The sequence below is a fragment of the Ambystoma mexicanum genome, chromosome 9 (assembly GCF_040938575.1).
Source record: "Ambystoma mexicanum isolate Mex_15411 chromosome 9, UKY_AmexF1_1, whole genome shotgun sequence".
NCBI classification, from domain to species: Eukaryota; Metazoa; Chordata; class Amphibia; order Caudata; family Ambystomatidae; genus Ambystoma; species Ambystoma mexicanum.
In genome coordinates, this window is record NC_090931.1 from 50,687,099 (window position 1) to 50,707,568 (window position 20,470).

Consider the following 20,470-nt stretch of genomic DNA (forward strand, 5'->3'; position numbering starts at 1 on the left):
TTATATGGGGGAGTAAGCGGTCAAGAATTTAAAAAAAGGGTTCTAATGAAACAGACTGCAGTGGGAGGCCTGGGAGGCCCGGATGTATTCAGATACAACCTAGCTGCGGAGATCTCTCACGTGGTCTCCTGGGGGGGACCCCAATAAGCAACCGGCCTGGAAGGTTATTGAGCAAGCGCAGTCAGTGATGGGGCTGGGCCACCTCCCATATATGGGGCAGGGGTCCCTGGTTTCAACACACAGCTTCACACTCCTGTCGGCTACCAGAAATACACTTTACTATATGGGTCGGGCACTCCCTAAATGGGGCGTGGTGCAGTGTTCCGGCCTGCTCACTCCTGTTTGGAATAACCTGGAGTTTCATCCAGGGTTCAGTAGTAGAAGCTTTGATGCGTGTGTAGTAAGGGGCAGGGGGGTATTTGGAATCGCTTCAACAATTGTACAAGGTGGGGAGCCCATTAACCTTCCTAAAATGTAAAGACACCTTCGTACTGCCGGTGGCTGAGCGCTACCGGTATGCACAATTGAGACACTGGGCTTCGCAACCCTCCACGAAGATTGGAGCCACTAGGCCATTAAATGCCCTTGAGCTGACGGTCTGGGGGAAGGGGGGTCTCCCAGGGCAGATTCTCACAAATATACAGACTGCTGGACAAGGGGGACTTGTGGTGCGGCTGCCATACATGAGTAGGTGGGAAGAGGGTCTGGGTGTGCCAATAGAGGCTGAAGCCTGCCTGAGGATGTGTGAGAATGCATAAATCGCCCAGATGCGTCGCGGATAAAGAATTTGCATACACATTTTGCCTCGGCTGGTACCTGACACCAGAAAGGCTTCATCATATTTCAGCAGACTACTCCTTCACTTGTCGGCGGGGTTGCATGGAGGTGGGTTCGCTCTTCTATATGGTGTGGACATGTGCAAAGGTAGAGCTTTTTTGGAAGGAGGTGCTATCCAAAATTAAGGAGATTACCAGTCTGTCTCTTCCTATGAATCCCTGGGTGGTATTGCTGGGGGACACTGGTGACAGGCTATTTCCTCTGTCGGTCCACTGGCCACACTAATTGGGCACCTTCTCCTCACAGCTAAACTGACTATTGCACGCAACTGGAAAAAGGCGGAGAGTCCGCTGGTCCAAATGTGGTGGGGGGGTAAAATTCGGAACATTAAAGTGGCAGACAAAATTACTGCAATTCGTGAGGGGCGATACGGCAAATACTTGTCTGTGTTCAGACGTTTTGACTTTTCGCACAGCTGCCCTGCGATTGTGGGTAAGTCCCCACAAATGACACTTTGCCTTACTGTAATATATTCGGCAGCGCATTTTGCTCCTGGGAGGCGGGGGGGGGGGGGTGCAATGGGCTGTGGCTGCTGTCGGATGGCCCGGTGATCTGATTGAATGATTGTTTACTTATTATGCGCTTATAAACAAGTGTTTCAAAGCGCAACCATTCATGGGAGGGAAGACATAGGGAAGACAAGGACAAAGACAACGATCTTACTAGGCATGGTACATTCAGATTATGCAGGTGAACAGACTCACTCTGGTGCTTGGAGCTGGCACTGTTGTTCTCTCCATGCCACCTGTTCACTCGCAATGTGATGAGTATTGTGACTTTGTGAAATGCAAGGTATGTGTACATGTATCTGTCTCTTCCCACAGTATGTTAAATACGTTTTTTGAAAGAAAAAGACAAGGTGTGTGCCTATGGCTTAATGGCAGGTTGTCGCCCTCATTTCCCACCTCTGTGTAGGATTGGTATGTCTAAACTCCAAACTCCCACTAGGGAGAAGCTGCTGGCCACTAAGACGAGGAAGAGGCTGGAAGTAGTGAGGATTACTTCCCAGGTAACTCGATACCCATCTTGACTGAGTTATCTAATACCAAACTTACCATTTAAAACCACTGGGAATGCCATTACAACCTCTGCATAAAAGTCATCAAGTTTACTATCTAAAGCTACTGAAGACACTTCGTCAGACTCTACTTATAAATGATCGCAAACTGACGTTCCTTTTTCTAATGCTGGAAATACTGCCATGAGGAAGATGAGACGAGTAATGAAGATCATGAAAGGCCGGGAACACACGCTGCACTCTAGATTTTTTGTCGAGCGCCTATTGGCAGGCGGGACATTTAAATGGAGAGATCAGCTGATGAGAAGAACCTGCCTGGAAAACTCCTGTCTGCTCGGTGCTCACCGAGAGCCTGCCAGGTGTGAGTGAGGTCTGTGGAGCCAACCGACTCATGAAAGGAACCGAGGGAGCTGAACTGCAGAGTCTGTTAAGCTGCAGGAACGCCAGAGCAGGAAGGATGACTTCTTGGTGTGTAGCTATTCCAGAGAGCAGCCTCTGCACTACTGGAATCCCAGGCAACATGCACCAGACAAGCGACAGCCATAACGGAGGATAGCACAAAGGCAATGTGTTGGTCTTAGAAGCAAGACCACGCAGAGCAACAGAGGTTCGAATCCCGGATCTGTGCCTAGAAAACTAACTGTGGTACGGTATTAGGCGTGTTTATAAAGAAAACAAATAAATAATGAGAATGGTAACCACAAGGCAGAGACAGCGAACCCGAAAGGAGCAAGTGGGACGCTGACGGGCCACTGCAAGTTCACTGCGGGAGAGCCAATCCTTGCGAGTACGCCCAAGAGAAGAAGGGGACAATGTGGTATACCGACCATTGTACCAAAAGAAAACAGAAGTCAATTATTTGAATGAGACTGAACAAAGGGTACCGTATATCTTAAAGAAACAGAATAATATAGGACACTGTCAAACGACTGCGCAGTATGCACGTATAGAAAAGCCCTGGCATGGGAGTATACCAGGCATTTCAAGTTTATGAAATCCAGCATATGAGAACAAGTGTATGAGAATAAGTGGTTTGCATACAAATAAAGCCCTGGCAGAAGTAGTATACCAGGCATTCGCAAGTCAGATGTGTTTACATATTAGGCAAGCCCCAGCAAGAAAGTGTGCCAGAAAAGAACAAGCTGGACAATATATGAATTAAGATTTCATGAGAAAATCCTGACAAAGGTATAACGAGATAATCGAGGAGTGTGAGTGAAACCTATCCGGGAGTGGAAGAAGCCAGGCAGGAGAGTACACCAGGCAGTCCACTGAGATTCAGATTGTCAATCCAGTTACTTTGTGGAATATTTCTGTTGATTCGAAGAAACTCAAGGACCTGCTATTGAGAGAAGAGAAATCCAGGAGAAGGAAGTTACATTTTTCTTTGCTTTAAAGTAAGACTTTATTGATTTTCTAATATACTTCACATGAGCCAGGAGATCCCGGTATGCAATAACAGAACCTCATGCCATATTTTCAACCCCCCCACACTGCACTACTCCCCCCACCCCCTCACCCATCTGCAGGAGTACATTCAAATGGCAAACGTATTTCAACAGGGTATCGAGAAAGCTCATAGTGACAGCAGTGATGATAACAATGCAGAGCGTACCTTAGGGCTGCTCAACCAGGTTAGGGGCTTTCAATCGAATTGGGCAACAGAAGGTCATTGAAACCTTTTTGAATATATTGCAGGAGAGGTGTCCAAGTAGCCGTGAAGGGAAGAAGAGAGTTCTTCATGTTAGCGGTGAGTCTTTCCATTGCAAGAATGGTCGACACTTTGTCGCGCCATAGCATATAGCGTAACAGAGGGGAGCACAGTGATCCTCCAAAAATGGAGAATTGATAACTTGGCTGATAATAGTAGGTGCACAAGCAGCTCGCCCTCTGCTACCGTACATTGCTGTTCTAGCGAGGCACCGAAACCCAGGATTGGAGCTTGAGGTCCCCTAGTACCTCCACCGCTAGGATTTCCTTCAGCTCCAACCTAACTTCGAGCCAAATGTTTTGTAATCCTGGGAACTACCATATATTATGAAGTGTGGTTGTCTCTATCCCACAATTCCTCCAGCACAACTTAGAGGGGGTTGGGTGGGACCGGTGCAGGTGGGACAGGGTCAAAAAGTGTTCTTGCGTTTCTGCTAGCCGTAGAGGAGTTCCCCCCTATATATCCTTTCCTATTCCTTCAGGGGAATCGCATCTCCAGCTCCCTCCCCCATCCATCACAGTGAGACCTTTGGTTGGGGAATGTCAGCGTGTTGATAACCTTATATTTTCAGCCCCCTTTGATTTGGCTGGTTCCTGAAAGACCAGCTTCAAAGGGGTGAGCTGTATAACTGCTGGTCCCAGAATGGTAGGGTGGAGAACCCAGCGCCTCGTTTGGAGATAGCAAAATCAGTCTACCTCCTGAAATCCCTTTTCCCCTTTGCAGTCTTCGATTGATCGGATCTTCCCATTAACAAAGAAGTCTCCCACTTTTTCCATGGGGTACGGTCGTCATTGTGAATTAGTGGATTGAACGGTGACGGGAAAGAGCACGCCCCGGCTGATGTACTTATTTGTCTCATAACTCCAGCACGGCCCTGGTAATGGGGTTTACATACAGCCCCTGCGCTCTCCTATGTTTGGGTAGCCACGGTTGAATCCCCAGGGCCCAGATTGAAGGGTTCATGGATCACCCCTTTGTTGATGAAACCTGATCTTGACCCCAAAAATGGATCCAACTATCTGCCAATTTCCTATTCGCCCTTCATTTCAAAGATTATGGATAGAGTTGCGTATGAACAACTTTTATGCTATATACAAGATCACCCAATTTTGAACGAAGGTCAGTCGGGTTTTCGGCTAGGCTTCGGCACTGAATCAGTGCTGCTGGAACTAAAGTCTAATATGATGACTAACATCAATGAGGGCACAACAATGCTGTTGATGTCCTTGAACTTATCGGCTGTGTTCAATTTAGTGGATCACCCTCTCCTCTTGGACAGATTGCAGAACATAGCTAATTTTAGCGAACCTGCAAGGAACTGGATGCAGTCCTTTTTAGGGATGAGAACTATGTGGGTTTGTAGCAACCAAGCAGAAGCAGATCCTGTTTCAGACAGTTATGGTGTCCCTCAAGGGGCCACGCTTTCTCCAGTCTTATATCCTCTTTTTACAGCACCTTTCTTTCATATGTTAGAAGAAAAAAAGATCTGCTTCTCAAACTATACGGACGATTCCCAGTGCCTCATCCCCTAACGGGCAACTATGAGAAGGGCACCTTAGCAGTACCGGAGATATATGACCTCATACACGAGTGGATGGACATGAGTGGTATGACATTGAACCATGGTAAAACAGAACTCAAGATATTTGGAGCTAGACGTAGACTTGCTAAACTCGCGCCAGAGTATGAATCTTTTCGCATTGCGGATCATGACATTCCGACGAAGGAAAAAATAAAAATGTTTAGAAGTAATGTTTGATCATACATTGAGTAGGTCTGCAAAATTTAACAGCCTGGTGTCAGCACAGGCCTATTATATCAGGCTGCTCTCGCACATTCACCCATTCCTATCTCAAAAGTGCTGCAAAACTATTGCTAGAGCTATTGTCTCTGCACAAATTTACTATTGCGGTTCTCTAATCATGGGAGTGGGGAAACAGAACTAGCAAAACTTCCAGTGGTGCAAAATAGCACGATTAGAGCAATCATGGGTTTACGAAAGTTTGCCCATGTGTCGCAGATAAGAAGAATGTTACACTGGCTTCCTATTGCAGAGATTATTGAGTTCAGGCTGCTTACCATTACCTATTAATCCCTTACTGGATCCTTTCCGGCCTACATTGCCAATAGACTAAAAATTAAACAGGTGGTATGCACCCTTCGTTCAAACTGTGTTAAAAATGTTCAAGTCCCAAAAACCTCATTGGAGTTAGTTAGAAGGGGTGCTTTCTGGGCTGCTGCCCCGTCTAAATGGAATGCCCTACCTTGAAATTTAAGAAATTGCCTGACACTTGAGGTGTTTAAAAATTAAATTAAAATACATCTATTCAAATAAAGTGACGGGCCAAACCCCAATAACCTGATTGTTCGCCATTGATGGTATTCAGCGCCTATATGCCTCCAGCCACTTTGGATTCGCCCAATAAATAATCTAAAGAAAAGGGACAGGATGATGTCATCCCCAGACAGATTTATTTTGTTTTATGCCCTGCCAAATGTTACCCCTGATATGAGGATTCACCCTTATACTCACAGCCAGGGATTGCATAACCATTGCGTAAAGTAAGGGCGACAAGGGGCACCCTTGTCACGTGCCCCCGTAGACAAGCTGACGGTTCAGCATAGTAGGCTAAAATCATGTCGCATTTTAAGGCTTATATTACATTTCACCAGGACCTCCCTCAAACATCCCCACTCAACCGTATCAAAGGCTTTTTTGGTGTCCAGCGCAAGCTGGTGGGAATCTGGATGATTTCTGCCCGACTTGTCCACTAGATGCAGAAACCTAATGTTGTCCGAGGGGCCCCTCCCCCAAATAAACCCTGAATGGTCTGGGTCAATAATTGACAGCATCCTACCCGTTAGAATTTTAGTGAACATTTTGGAATCCAGGTTTAAGAGGGCTATTGGTCTGTAGGAGGAGCACTGGTTGCAGTCTTCCTCGGCTTGGGTATAAGAACTACCTGGGCCTCCTTCTTAGATTCTGGGAAACTCCCCCAATGCCCCCCCCCCCCCGCGGATGTAATTAAAAACATCCATCAGTGGCTTTGTCAGCAGTTGGGCAAGTGTTGTATAAAAGATGGGGGTGAAGCCATCTGGGCCAGGAGATTTATTGGACTTCAAAATTTGTATAGCCTGGATCACCTAACGGGGGTCGATTGGGGTAGTCTAGAAGATCCCTATCCCATTGAGGTAGACGACTTGGTCTTGATGGCAAGACCCGCTCGAAGTGTAAAGTGAGCTATAGAAGTCGTAGAAAAACTCCCTCTTCTTAGCTCCATCGGCCCATTATCTGCCCTGAGCATCAACAGGATTTGTATGAATGAGCGATTTGGCCTGCTACCTAAGAAGGTGAGCGACCATCCTCCCTGACACATTACCCAGCTCATAGTACCCGTGTCGCAGGCGGTGAAGAGTGCATTCTGTCCTTTGTGACCTAAGGAGCTTCAGTTGACTCTTCGCCATAGTAAGTATTTTTAAGTTTAGTCGGGGGTTTGCTATATCCCTTGTCTGCCTCTTTTAATCCTTGGAGGAACCGCTGTTCTTCCAGACCCCGCACACACTTCACTGCTACTGCATTTGTAATTATATTGCCATGAGCTTCTGCATTAAGGGCATCCCAGTGGGTTCGATATGACGTGTCGACCAGGTCGTTATTTTTTAAATAGTCGCTGATCCCCTACTTTAGTTCATGTAGAAATATTGGATCCTGTTGGAACCCCGGGGGCATTTTCCATTGTCGTTGCGTGTGGCACCCCACCCAATCCCCAAGGTGTACCATGACCGTGCTGTGGTCTCCTAGGGTCATTGGCTCTATATCTGCAGACAGGACTAATCCGGTTAGACCAGAAGACATGAAGATGTAGTTTATCATCGAGGCCGACGCATGGACGTGGGAGTTACAGGTGTAGGTTCTATCTGTGGGATGAAGTGTGCGCCATACGTCGACCAGGTTAAGATTATGAAGTCAGGATCTTAGTTTCTGGGAAGCAACCACTATCGCAGAGTAAGTGGCCGGAGAGGATCTTTTGTGGGCCCCGTCGATAACCAAGTTCATGTCACCAAGAAGGTGGTCTCGCTGGCCACCCTCCCCTACCGCTTCCAGAATTTGCAACATAAACGTTTCCGGCACGGCGTTCGGGGCATAGAAGGCAACTATAGTCACCAGCTTCCCTTGTAGGGACAAAGCCAATATTAATACCTCCCCTCGCTCCCCTTCTTGGTTTTATTGTGTGTACATCCCAGGTCTCTGTGAATCAAGATGGCCACCCCAGCAGGTTTTCCATCTGCTGATGAGTGAAATTGATGCGGATATGATCTATTCTGGAGTCTGCCTTGATCCCCAGCCAGCAAATGCGTCTCCTGGAGGGCGACTAGGTGCACGTTTAGACGTGGCAAATCCCTAAAGAGTTGCGTGCTTATTAGGGGTATTAAAACCCCTCATATTCCATGTGGCTACATTAATCACCATCTTGGCAGTTGTGGACTCCCCATACCCCCAAATGTTACCTAAGATTTCTTCCTGGGCATACCTTTGGAGCCCCCTTCCTCCCAACCCTCTGTTTCAACAAGTACACTCGTCGCCCAGTGTTGCTGAGACAAATCTGGTATCCGGACCTGCTGCCTCTGCCAGTTGCCCCGTTAAATCAGGCTGCCACTGTCCCTGGACCTCTAGCGAGAAGGGGGCGGGCGATTTTGCATCATGACCCAGAGTCTCTGAGCCTGAGGGCATGGCTCCTACAGCCCTGGAGTTTGCAGGTTATGCTTTTAAGGACATCCTGGCCAGGGCCAGAGCCCTGTGCTAAGGACATACATGGAAATGCTTCTTTATGTGGTGCCGGACTCAGAAGATTACCCTGCTGCATGTCACGGCCCTGCAACTTCTACCATACTTGCTTACCATGGCCAAGGTGGGACTGGCTCACGCCTCTAACAAGGTGCATCTCGCCGCCATATCCAGGTACACCAGGTCTCCGGGCAGACCTTTGCTGTGGTCTCACAGACTCGTCAAGGAGTTCCTCAAGGGACTCTTCAGGACTTTCCTTCCGGTGAAGGCTCCTGCCCCGGCTTGGGTGCTCAATTTTAGTGCTAGCTAAGCTCATGGGAGCGCCCTTCCAACCTATGCGCCAGGTCCCACTTGAGTTTCTCTTGTAGAAGACTGCTTTCCTTGTGGCTATCACCTCGGCCAGGCAGGTCAGGGAGATTCAGGCCCTGTCTTGCAAGCAGCATTACTTGTCTTTCCACGCGTCAAGGGTTGTACTGGGTACACACCACACCTTTAAGCCAAAGGTACCATCGGAATTCCACCTCGACTAACTTTTGGTGATGCTGGTCTTCTTTACGAATCTATCGTCGCCAGCGGAAAGGGCCTTTCATTCGCTGGATGTTGCTCATGCCTTGAAGTTCTACGTGGCATGTATGAAGAAATGTCGGAAGACTTCCCAGTTTGTCCATGTTGGACCTGTAAATCTAGGAAAGGCCTTATCGAAGGCTTCCATCTCCAGGTGGCTCTCCAGCTGCATCATGCACTGTCATCAACATTGCATGATGCAGGTCGCTGCCATGCTGGCTAAGAGCCCACTCCAACAGAGCCATCACAGAAATTACTGTTTCTCTCTGGTGTGTCCCTGCTCGACATTTGCAGGGCTGCTTCGTGGAGGTCCACGCAACCCTTCACGAGGTTCTACTGCATCAACAGGGATTCCTGGGAGGAGTCCCGAGTTTTCCAAGCAGTGCTACCCAACCTGTTTGAGGTGAGTCTGTTCCAGAACTGAGTGTTTATTGCTTCTGTACTGCTCTGCAATTGTTATTCGTGAACATGTGAATCCATGCCAGACCCCATGCTGGAGTAGGTTTAAGTTACTTACATGTAACTATTGTTCTCCATGATGGGTCTGGCATGGATCTGCATGCAACCCCTCCCTCCTTCCCCTCTGTGGCTCTTTTTGGTTCATATTGCCGCTTTATGTGCTTATGAAATCTGAAGATGGCTACCAGGGGTTATGGAGCTTGGGGGGAGGTCTGCCACAGGATGGGGGCAGTATGACGCAGAGGACAGTGATTGGTTTAGAGGAGAAATACAGTTTTGAAGTGAAAGTGAAACTGTTTTTCTTTTACCAAGGATTCCCAGCCTGACTGGGTATAATTCTGAGCATGTGATTCCATGCAGACCCATGCTGGATAACAATAGTTACAGGGAAGTAATTTAAAACATATGAGAACAAATATTTTGCAAATAAAGGAAGTCTTGGCAGGCGAGTATACAAGGCATTTCATGTTGTATGAAACCAAGTATATTAGAACACGTGTTTTGCAAGTAAAGGAAGTCCTGGCAGGGGAGTAAATCGGACATTTCAAGTCACAAGTGTGTGAGAAAGTATATGAGAATAAGTGGTTTGCATACAAATAAAGCCCTGGCAGGAGACCTATATTCCAGGCATTCGCAAGTCATAAGTGTTTACATATGACAAGCCCTGGCAAGAGTGTGCCAGGCAAGATCAATCTGGACAATAGTTGCAATAAGATTACATGACAAAATCATGACCAAGATATAACAAGCGATAATCAAGGAGTGTGGGTGAAACATATACAGGATTGGAAGAAGCCTGGCAGGAGAGTACACCAGTCAATCAGATTGTCTGTCTATCCAGTTACTTTGCATACCAATTCTGTTGTTTTATGGAAACTTGAGGTACTGCTTTTGAGTGAAGAGAAATCCAGGGGAAGGGAATTGCCCTTTTGAACTGTGAACTGCATCTACCTGTAACATTTCTTCATTTGAACCTTTATACACTTTTCAAGGCCAGAGACATTTCCCTTTCACCTTAGAATTGATTTTAGAATTTGAGGGTCAGAATAGGACTTTGAACCCAGGACTGGTTGTTTGAACATTCTGACAAAGGACTGACCCATTAGATTTGTTTCGATATGGAAAATACCTCTAGAGCAGGGACAGAGGGGCTTTTTCCAAACTCATTTTTGATTAATAAATCAATGGCCAAAATCATGAACCCAGTGTGTCTTGAGTTTCATTCCTGACTCCTCACATGTAATTAAGTTCTATTTAGTTACCTGGCATTTACTAATATCATTCCTTGGGTATTCCAGTTCAGTCTTTAATACGTTGCTAGAATTGAAGCATTATGGCATGTCCAGATGCCACAGCCAAGGCTCTTCTATGATGACTGCACCAGAAACCTGTCTCTCTTTCACTCTGCTAGTCCATGACCATAGTAGAGCCACAGAATATCTCACCTCTCAAATCCATCTCATCTGCAGTTGGTTATTTTAGAGGTAGAATTTTCAGATGTGTGCTAGTGGCCATACCTTTCCCTCTCTTTCTCTCTCCAGATGGCCTGTAGGACAACATGTTTCTTCTTCTGTAGGTGAGCGCAGCAAAACATTTACACAGATGAGGTGCTGCCAGCCCTTTCCCCCACCCGCTGGAACTTCTCTCCCACCTCTCTTGGGCATAGTGGGGACATTGGCAGAGCAGTAAAGCACTTGTTTTGTTGGCTATAACTCTCTCCCTTTCCATATCTTTAGACCATATTATGTTTCTGGTACTCTTACGCTTGTCATCCACCGCTAGTGTGCATGGTTTGGGTACAGCTGTAAGGCATATTTCGAATGGCCAGACTTCACACCCCTCTGCAGATGTTGTTTTTGTCATACTTTTGTCAATTGCCTCTCCTGGAGATCACCAACATTGGCAGAGCGGTAATTTTCTTATTAAATGGCCCCATCACTCGCCCATCTCATTTGCAGATATCCTGTTTCTCGTGTTCTTGCACTTCTCGCCCACTTCTCTTAGAAACAGTTGCGACTTTGAGAGTGCTCTAGAGCACCTGTTACATGGACACCACTCTGACCCATCTGTTCCGGAAATTATCATAGTATTGACGGATCCGGAAGTCGCTATTAACGTGCTAACTCTCGCACTCTCCTCTCCTTCCACAGGTGGCTGGAGGTACAGATGGGAAATCTGACGTGCACCCAGCGGTGGGTGATCTACCTGCGCCTCCTGCAGCAGTCCATCTGGCCTGGCGGTGCCCTTCGCAGTGTACCACGTCCATCCAGAACACAGGAGCAGAAAGTTGCTGCCCGGGAGCAAGCCCTGCAAAGCCTCATGAGAATTCTCCCGGGTGAGTTCCTGCTTGCAGACAGACTGATGACCGATACATTGATAGACTAAAGAGCTGTGTTGGTCCTAGTATTCTCTTCTGCCTTCCATAAAAGCAGACTGGCTGCAGATGCATCCAGTAGATGAAGTTTCTGGGAGTTTGGGGATAATTCTGGGGTGCCGGACGAGGTTTCTCAAGGGTTGCAGTGATGCTCGACCCATGATAATACCGTGGGAGTATCTTATTGGGAAGATAGTACAAAGGTGTGTAGTCATCATGAGTGTTAAGCTGGGTACGTATTTGGCATAGTTGTGGGGTTCTTTTAACATAAAGATATATACTTTGTTACTCCAGGGGTGAAGAGTTTGCGGAAACTTCATTGAAACATTTAGATTCATCTTAATTATGAAAGGCTTATGCTATGTATAAAAGACCAGTGCCATGTAGAAAGACATTTTCCTGGAGCAAAGGCTTGACATTTGAGGTCATGGGCCTACCCACAATGCATTGTCCATCTGGCTCTGAACTGGAGGTGAATTTCCAGGGATGGCCACTGGGCAGCACTGTGCTGTGTGTGACTTGGCTTGAATGGCTTATTCTGCTTTCACATGGAAATGTTTGAAACTGTGCATCCTGTGGAGCACACACATGGTTCATGACGATCACACCCTCTGGCTATTGCATCACCCTGTGTAATGGAACTCTTCTTGTAGGGCCTGCATATCACAGTTGGTAAATGTGTTGGTCAAGTGGTTTAGACTCGGAGTGCGGTGGGGAGGGGTCCATAGTCCGAATATAGGAAAGCCCTTGGGAAAAGGTTGGTGATTCCATGGGTCATGGCAGGCAAGTGAAGGGAATAGCAGAGGGCCTCTGGAAGCATTGTTGAGGAACTTGCCGGGTAGTGTTGGGAAGTCTCCGGGACCAGCGTTGAGGAGCATATGAGTGATGTGCAATGAAGTACTTGCTGGATAGAGCATGTGCATGACTATAGTGTCTGGCTGTGCGCGTCACCTGCAGGTGGTGTTCATTTCTACCTTTATCAGCCAGGGTTTTTCTGATTTTAAAGCATGACCTCCCGCTTTCCTTCTTTTTCACAGACCTGCTGGTGGAAGCTCTTGGGGTGCGCAAGTGCCGGGACAGCTGGGAGCTAGTTCTGGAATCCCTGCAGCAGCCCTCGATTAACAGGTAGGGGGAGCACTTCTAACTTGCGGAGAGGTGACAAACGTGCATCGCAGTGCTGACCTGCAGCGACTGAACAGAACTATGTGGTTCCGACATCAATAGTACATGGATGGCCTCATGCATCAGAAATAAATGGATGTTGCATGATTTATGGGAGTCTTTACAAGCAAATGGTATGGTCGACCTGAAAGGGGTGTGCCAGAGGTCCTTTTGTCTTTGCCTTCCACTAAAGTATATTTCATTAAATAAAATATGGTTCTAAGGAGATTATCCCCCTTCAGGTTGGGACCTTTACTTTGTTTTCTCTCATTTGCCCTTAATGCCCGCTTAGAGACAACATAAACTAGAAGGGGTGCAAAGAAGAATGGTATGTGCGCCCTAAGAGACTGGGGTGTTGAATGCCATCTGTGCCTGGGCATCAGAGGATGTTCTAGTCAAGTAATGCTTTTATGCACAGGTTTCTGCATTGCATACATAATTCCATATTTCATCAATCTGCAAAAGAAACTTCCTTTATGGAGAAATACTCTTGCCAAGAATGGTATGTTTGTTATAATTTCTGTCTTGCCCCCTGCACGTTTTCCACTAACTTTCTTTGCTCATACCATGGGGGAAGCTAAATATTTTTCTATTGGAGGATGGCATTTGTTCTCTCAGCCAGGAAGTTTGCCATCCCACTGGAAGTTCATGTTGCTTAATTGGGCGACTTGGAATAACCGCAAATGGGGTCTCAGTGAAGGTAGGCTAAAATGGGGTTAAAAAGTAAAACAAATGGAGGATTACATAACATGAAATCAGGAACTCAGATTTTATAAAAATAAAAGAAATAAACCATAAAAAGGGGGGCATTTCAAGGGGGCTAGTCTGAACACACACCACAGTTGTGTTCTCCATGTTCTGCGCTAATGAGGCATTAAATACAACACAATTCTCCTCATCTGTGAGTCTGCTCCACTTGTGTATAACCTCTCTGTTTTCCTCTGTCCTTCTAGGCACCTTGTCTTCTGTGTGTGGGATATTCTGCTAGACGTCCTTGTGCTGGATCCTTCTAAAGACTCCTACACCGGACTTGTGTAAGACATGTGGCTCTGTCACTGTGAAGAAAGGAAGACGGCGTGGTCGCTCTTGGAAGTCCCCCGTGCTACATGTTTCCTCTGCCTTTGTTTGTATTCCTCGTTGGTAAGGAATGAGGATGACTGTGCTGGCTTGCCTTAGATGAGCTTGCACTGTGGTCGCCTCACGCTTTTCTCATCCTAGAAAAGCAGTGCCATTCCTTTGTCTGCATCCTTTCTTATGACGCTGCTTCCATGAAAAGGATTGGACTAGCGTGGCCCAGGCTGCACAACCCCCACAGAAGGTCGGCTTATGAAAGGGAACTCCTTCAGTTTCGGCTCCTGATTGGACGAGAGCACTGTCCTGTCGCAGTAAGATGGAGCCTAAATATTGAGAGGCCCAAGGCAAAGCGAGTCACTAAAAACCGCGACCAGCTACGTAAGACCATGGACCAAGGAGACTCTGCTTCACTGCTCCTTTGTGAAGGGTGGTTACTCTCTTTTGGACAAGAGAGACCTGAGTGTTTGGGCCAGAGCTCTTCCTTCATCTCTTTGCTAGAGTCAGTCTCTTCCTCAGTGTTAGACAAGCTCGATGTAGCACCTCAATGCTAGGCAACAGTGCTGCTTTTTCATCTCTGTACCAAAGATCCTGCTTGGAGGATCTACACATCTGATGAATATTCAAGTCTGGGGTAGTGATCTGACTTGTTCTGGCCAAATCAACTCTATAGAACTTGCGCGAGACACAATCAGTGAGCGCATCCACACTGGAAGCCTGGGCGGCAGAGTATTCTATTGCTTATGTGAAAGCGTCTCATGCCCTGACTGCTCTCCCACTAATTCATTTCCACTCACTGCCAAGTTGATGACCATTCCTACCTGTGGCTGCTGCATGCGTCGTCGTCCTCCTCCTGCTGGGATGGGTTACCCATCCAAGTAATGCCCAGCCTCCCAGTGCTCTTGTTAACTTCCCTTTTCCTCTTGACCACTCTCTCCCAGATCAACTCATTCTCCCCCACTACCACATTCTACCATGTGTCTGTCCTCCCCGGTCTACCCTCTCCTTTGCTGCAGTTTAGCTCATGCTGTCCTTGCCTACATGGCACATGTTGGCACCTACCCCTTCCAGTGCACGCTCTATCCTGGAGCAGCTTTGCCGCTTTCCACTTTTGTGTTGTGTATTTTGAGCCTGGGCCTTCTGTCATTGCTTGATAGTCTCAGCCTGTTGCACCAAAACCCTAAAATTGTTCCTCGTCCAGTAGTATGTATGGTTGTTTTCGGAGGAAAGCAAAACTGCAGTTGGTACAGGCAATTAACATTCAGCTGCAGGTGCCCGTGTATGACACTTGCTTGTAAGTGACTGGGTTCTCCCTTGGAGAAAGTGACACTTGAGTGCCCACCTACAAAGAGGCTATACAATGTTGCCCAAAACTACCAGTAAGAGCAAGCTAATCAAGACACAAAGCACTTCATTTTATTTATTGTTCATGCACATGTCTTATTTTATCCTCTCCGGCCTGCGTTTGGTATCGGTTACCTGCCTGGCCTGTTGCCCATGGGCATCTTTTTAAAAAGCAATTTGCCCACGTAAAATTGTCAAGCACTTTGTAATAGATCTATTCATCTCTGTATCAGAAAGAGTTGTTCAGATCGGTCTAGTCATCAGTTTGTCCAGCTGAGCAATGAGGTGTACATTCCTTCCTGATCCATTGTCCAGTGTAAGTCCCCCTTCCTTTCATCAAAATCTGCTCAAGTCATTGGGTGTGTGTGTTCCAACCAGCAGCTGTCTTTACCTATGGTCACAGCGGCCGCTTCCATCCATCCTCATCTCTTAAGTTGTGGGCATCCCAGACCATTCTGAGGCATGTCGGCTTGTACGGTTCTCTTAGTGACCATCAGTCTCTGCTGAACCAATGGCCACAGTCCAACATCTACCTCTATGATCTGAGAGCTATTAAAGAAAAGAAAAGTGACCAATTCTGAAGATGACGGGGCACGGATGACCTTGGCAGACTATAAAGCCAACGAGGTTGATATCGAGGGAGTGAAATCAGCCATAGGCCTTTCCTGATTTCTGCCAGAGATAAAGGTGGGACCCAGACTGGCAACGCAACAGCAGTGTACTGTGTCCTCAAATGAGGTACTAGACCCTGAGCTGCATCTCAAGAAATGCACTGCATGACACTGGCATTCCCAAAGAAATCTGCATTCCTGGTGTCAAGCATCAAACCAATAACTTGTAAATCAGAAAGTGTTCCTCCCGACCAATGTCATACTTCTTAGCTGACTAGTTTGCTCCTGTTAAATAAGATGTCAAATGGGTATGGCTGTGATTACGGTTGGCTGAGCAACTCTTGCTGAACAAAGTCAAGTGTCAAGACTGAGTGCCAACAATGATCCTGGACACCATGATAACCAGAATGTTTCCTAAACAGCAGGTGCCCATATAGAAGAACCCCATGAAGCAAGTGTATTGAGTAATGTTAACTCTCCACAGTTCAGGGCTGGCTCTTTGGATCTCCGTCTGCCTCAGCCCCAGATCTCTAGACTGTGAATCTGGTCCAGCCGTGTGGATACACCTGTGCCCTTTGCCTACTTATCTCTGTATGCTTCAGACCATCTGATATCCGTGTGCTTTGGAACATACATCTCTCTCCGTGCTCTAGACCCTACCTATCTCTGCACATAATTCAAACCAGACCGCTCTGTGTTCTTCAGACCCTACTTATCGATGTGTGCTTCACACCTTGGTTATCTCTGTGTGCTTCAGACCAACCTATCTGTGTGCTTCAGGCACTACTTATCTCTGTGTGCTTTTGACCCTACCTATCTTTGCATACTTCACAGCAGTCCTCTCTATGTGTGCTTCACACCTTACTTATCGCTGCAAGCTTCACACCCATATCTTTGTGTACTTCAGACCCTACCCATCTCTGTGTGCTTCAGACCATACTTCTCTCTGTGTACGTCACACTTTTTTTCACTGCTTCAGGCCATACCTATCACTGTGTTGTTCACACCTTCTTAGCTGTGTGTGTTTCACACCCTACTTATCGCTGCGTGCTTCACACCCTATTTAATTATGGGCTTCAACCCCCTTGTTATCTCTGTGTGCTCCACGCCCTACTTATCTCTGTGTGCTCCACGTCCTACTTATCTCTGTGTGCGCCACATCCTACTTATCTGTGTGTGCTTCACACACTTCTCTGCGTGCTTCAGCCCCTTAGTTTTCTCTGCATGCTTCAAACACTACTTAATTCTGTGCTTCAGGTTCTATTTATCACTGCAAGCTTCACACCCTATTTATCTCTGCATGCTTCAGACCCTTTACATCTCTGCATGCTTCAGACTCTACTTACTTCTGTGTGCTTCACACCCTACTTAGCTCTCTATGCTTCACATCCCACTTATCTCTGCATGCGTCTGACCCTACTTATCTCTACATGCGTCTGACCCTACTTATCTCTGCATGCTTCGGACCCTACTTATCGCTGTGTACTTGACACCATATTTATCTCTGCATGCTTCAGACCCTACACATCTCTGTGTACTTCACATCCCACTTATCTCTGCATGTGTCAGGCCCTTGTTTGTAGATTTCTCACTGCTTCAGCCAAACATTCCGATTTCCCATGCATTCGTTTTGGCTCTTCATCGCTGCATCACTTCCACACCCATAGTTCTGTCAACGGTCTGGCACACCCCTGTATACCCGTCCATGTATTGTCAACCGCTTTTGATGCCGATATCCATAGCCTTCAGACATTTGGTGAAATCTCACTCTGTGCAGCTTAATGCTACTATGCTTGCTCCTGGCTTCTGCATCTGATTGATGTCTGTACACCTTGGACAGCTGGACATTGTGTGAGGTCCAGAATGTGTCACTCCTCCAGTGGTGCAAAGAATCACAAGAGCTGTAAATACTACTATCCGTTTAGACTTGTGACCCTTTTCTTACCAATAAATGCTTGTATTTGCACTCAACAATTGGCTATTATTTATCGTGTATGTGTTCTGTTTCCCTTAGCGGGTGCATTGTAGAGGAAAGCATGCTCAGGAATACACGTTCACGTTCATTACAGTAGAGTTCAGTGATGGCCTAAGCACCCCAGCTGTTTGATTTGACACCCAGACAGAATCCCTCGTGCACTGCTGCTGCTCCGTATGCAGACATCTGATCCCTTACCCGTGCCCTCCAAATGCCATGCAATCACTTGGGGAGGCTGGCAGAGCGACCATACCCTATGTAAGCTACTGCACAACCTAGCCAACTTGGGGCTTTTAACCCTACCACTCGGAGCGTAGCAGTGCTCAATTATTCTTCACTGCTGAACCCTCACTGCCATTACTTTCTTTGCCTCCGCAAAGTTGACTTTTCAGTGTAGAGGGACCTATAGAGCAGCTTGTGACGTCTCTCAGCATGTTTAGACCCTTAGGCCTTGAGTATTTAAGGGATGTTCTTTGGCTGCCTCACCAAGCCACCCACATGCTGGCAGCCTTTGGTTGTTCTAGACTCCCCCAGATACCCTCCTTTTGTCCACCAACTTCCTGTTTCTTCTCGGCAGCCATGGTCGAGGAAACCAAAGCCTGGCATCTTCTCTGTGGTGTAGAAGCCGTCCAGCATCGCAGGTAATGTTCGTTGACTCAAATGATTAAACAGTTGTCTGATGGTAATAGTGGAAGTAGCAGGCTGATGCTTAGCGAGAACATGCCTACAGTCTTCCCCATTGGTGCTAATGGGAGGTACTCTGGACGTCGCCCGTGCAGGAGAAGATTGTCAGCTGTGTGAAAGATTTGCAGCTGCCTGACTTTCTTTGCTCAAGTTGGTACGATCAGTAAGTAGCTTGTTCTTTTGTCGCTGAAAATTCACTCATATACATGAGAACATGATAAGGCAGCAGCACAGAGATCTATGGGGTTTGGCAGGAGCACAGGGGGATCTCCAGCATCAGGCGGGGGCACTGAGATCTCCAGCATCAGGCAGGAGCACTGAGGGATCTCCAGCATAAGGCGGGAGCAGGGTGGGATCTCCAGCATCGGGCAGCAGCACAGAGATCTCCATTATCAGGCAAGAGCACAGAGGAATATCCAGCATAATATAGGAACACTGATCTCCAGCATCCGGCAGGAGCACAGAGATCTCCAGCATCTGGCAGGATCACAGAGATCTCCAGCATCCGGAAGGAGCACAGGGCGCTCTCCAGCATCAGGCAAGAGCACAGAGGATTCTCCAGCATCATGCAGGAGCACATAGATCTCCAGTATCAGGCAGAAGCACTGGAGGAATCTCCAGCATCGAACAGAGATGTCCAGGGTCCGGCAGGAGCACATATATCTTCAGGGTCAGACAGGAGCACAGAGGGCTCTCCAGCATCCAGCAGGAGCACAGAAATCTCCAGGATCAGGCAGGAGCACAAAGGGGTCCCCAGCATCAGACAGGAGCGCAGAGGAATCTCCAGCATCGGACAGGAGCATGGAGGGATCTCCAGCATCAGGCAGGAGCACAGAGGTCTCCAGGATCAGGCAGGAGCACTGAGGGATCTGTCATCAGGTGGGAGCACAGAAATCTCCAGGATCAGGATATCCTTCGCACCTTCACAAAGGGATCCCCAGCATCACATGTGCAAAGAGATCTCCAGCATCAGGTAGGAGGTCAGAGAGATCTCCAGCATCAGGCAGAAGCACAGAGGATCTCCAGCATCAGGCAGGCACACAGATTTCCAGGATCACAGAGATCTCTAGCATCAGGCAGGAGCACAGAGGGATCTCCAGCTTCAGGCAGGAGCACAGGGATCTCCAGCATCAGGCAGGAGCTCAGAGGGATCTCCAGCATCAGGCAAGAGCACGGGGATCTCCAGCATCAGGCAGGAGCACAGGGATTCCCAGCATCAGGCAGGAGCACATAGATCTCCAGGATTTGGCAGGAGCACAGAGGGATCTAAAGAATCGGGCAGGAGCACAGATCGCCAGCATCAGGCAGGGGCACAGCGGGATCTCCAACATCAGGCATGAGCATGGTGGTATCTCCAGCATCAGGCAGGAGCATGGGAGGGGTCTCCAGCATCAGTCAGGAGCACAGAGTTCTCCAGGATCCGGCAGCAGCACTGAGGGATCTCAAGCATCAGGTGGAAGCACAGGGGGATCTCCAGCATCAAGCAGAAGCACAGAAATATCCAGGATCAGGATATCCTGTGCTCCTGCACAAAGGAATGCCCAGCACCACATGTGCAAAGAAAGAAGCTTGTGACATCACAAGAGACATATATGACCTCCCGAGATACTGGCTGAAGAGTATGTATGGATCCTACAGAAACTAATGATGAAGGAAAGAATCAAGAGAAACTTTTAAATACGAAAAAGAAGATTACAAGTGCACAAAGTGCTGCAGAGAATCAACCGTTCAATAAGTGTACAGACTCTGAAACGTCATCATAGAAGCTGGAAATATGTAGTGAATAGAATGCAGGCAAATCCACCATTGTACAGAAGCTGGACATCGGTATCAAGAATTTAGTAAACCAGGACCCATGAAGAGAATAGGGAAAAC

The 20,470-nt window shown here is 47.4% G+C and overlaps 1 protein-coding gene across 1 annotated transcript in view; it reads left to right on the forward strand.

The window, feature by feature from the left end:
- The window catches only part of SNX19 (sorting nexin 19), a 310,682-nt gene extending 292,772 nt beyond the window's left edge, over positions 1-17,910 (forward strand). Inside the window, exons 9-11 of the mRNA XM_069614129.1 lie at positions 11,526-11,710; positions 12,787-12,874; positions 13,864-17,910. Coding sequence (XP_069470230.1) covers positions 11,526-11,710; positions 12,787-12,874; positions 13,864-13,948 — 358 coding nt within the window. The 3' untranslated portion in view covers positions 13,949-17,910. The remainder of the gene's footprint in view (positions 1-11,525; positions 11,711-12,786; positions 12,875-13,863) is intronic.
- Positions 17,911-20,470: the final 2,560 nt, after the last annotated feature.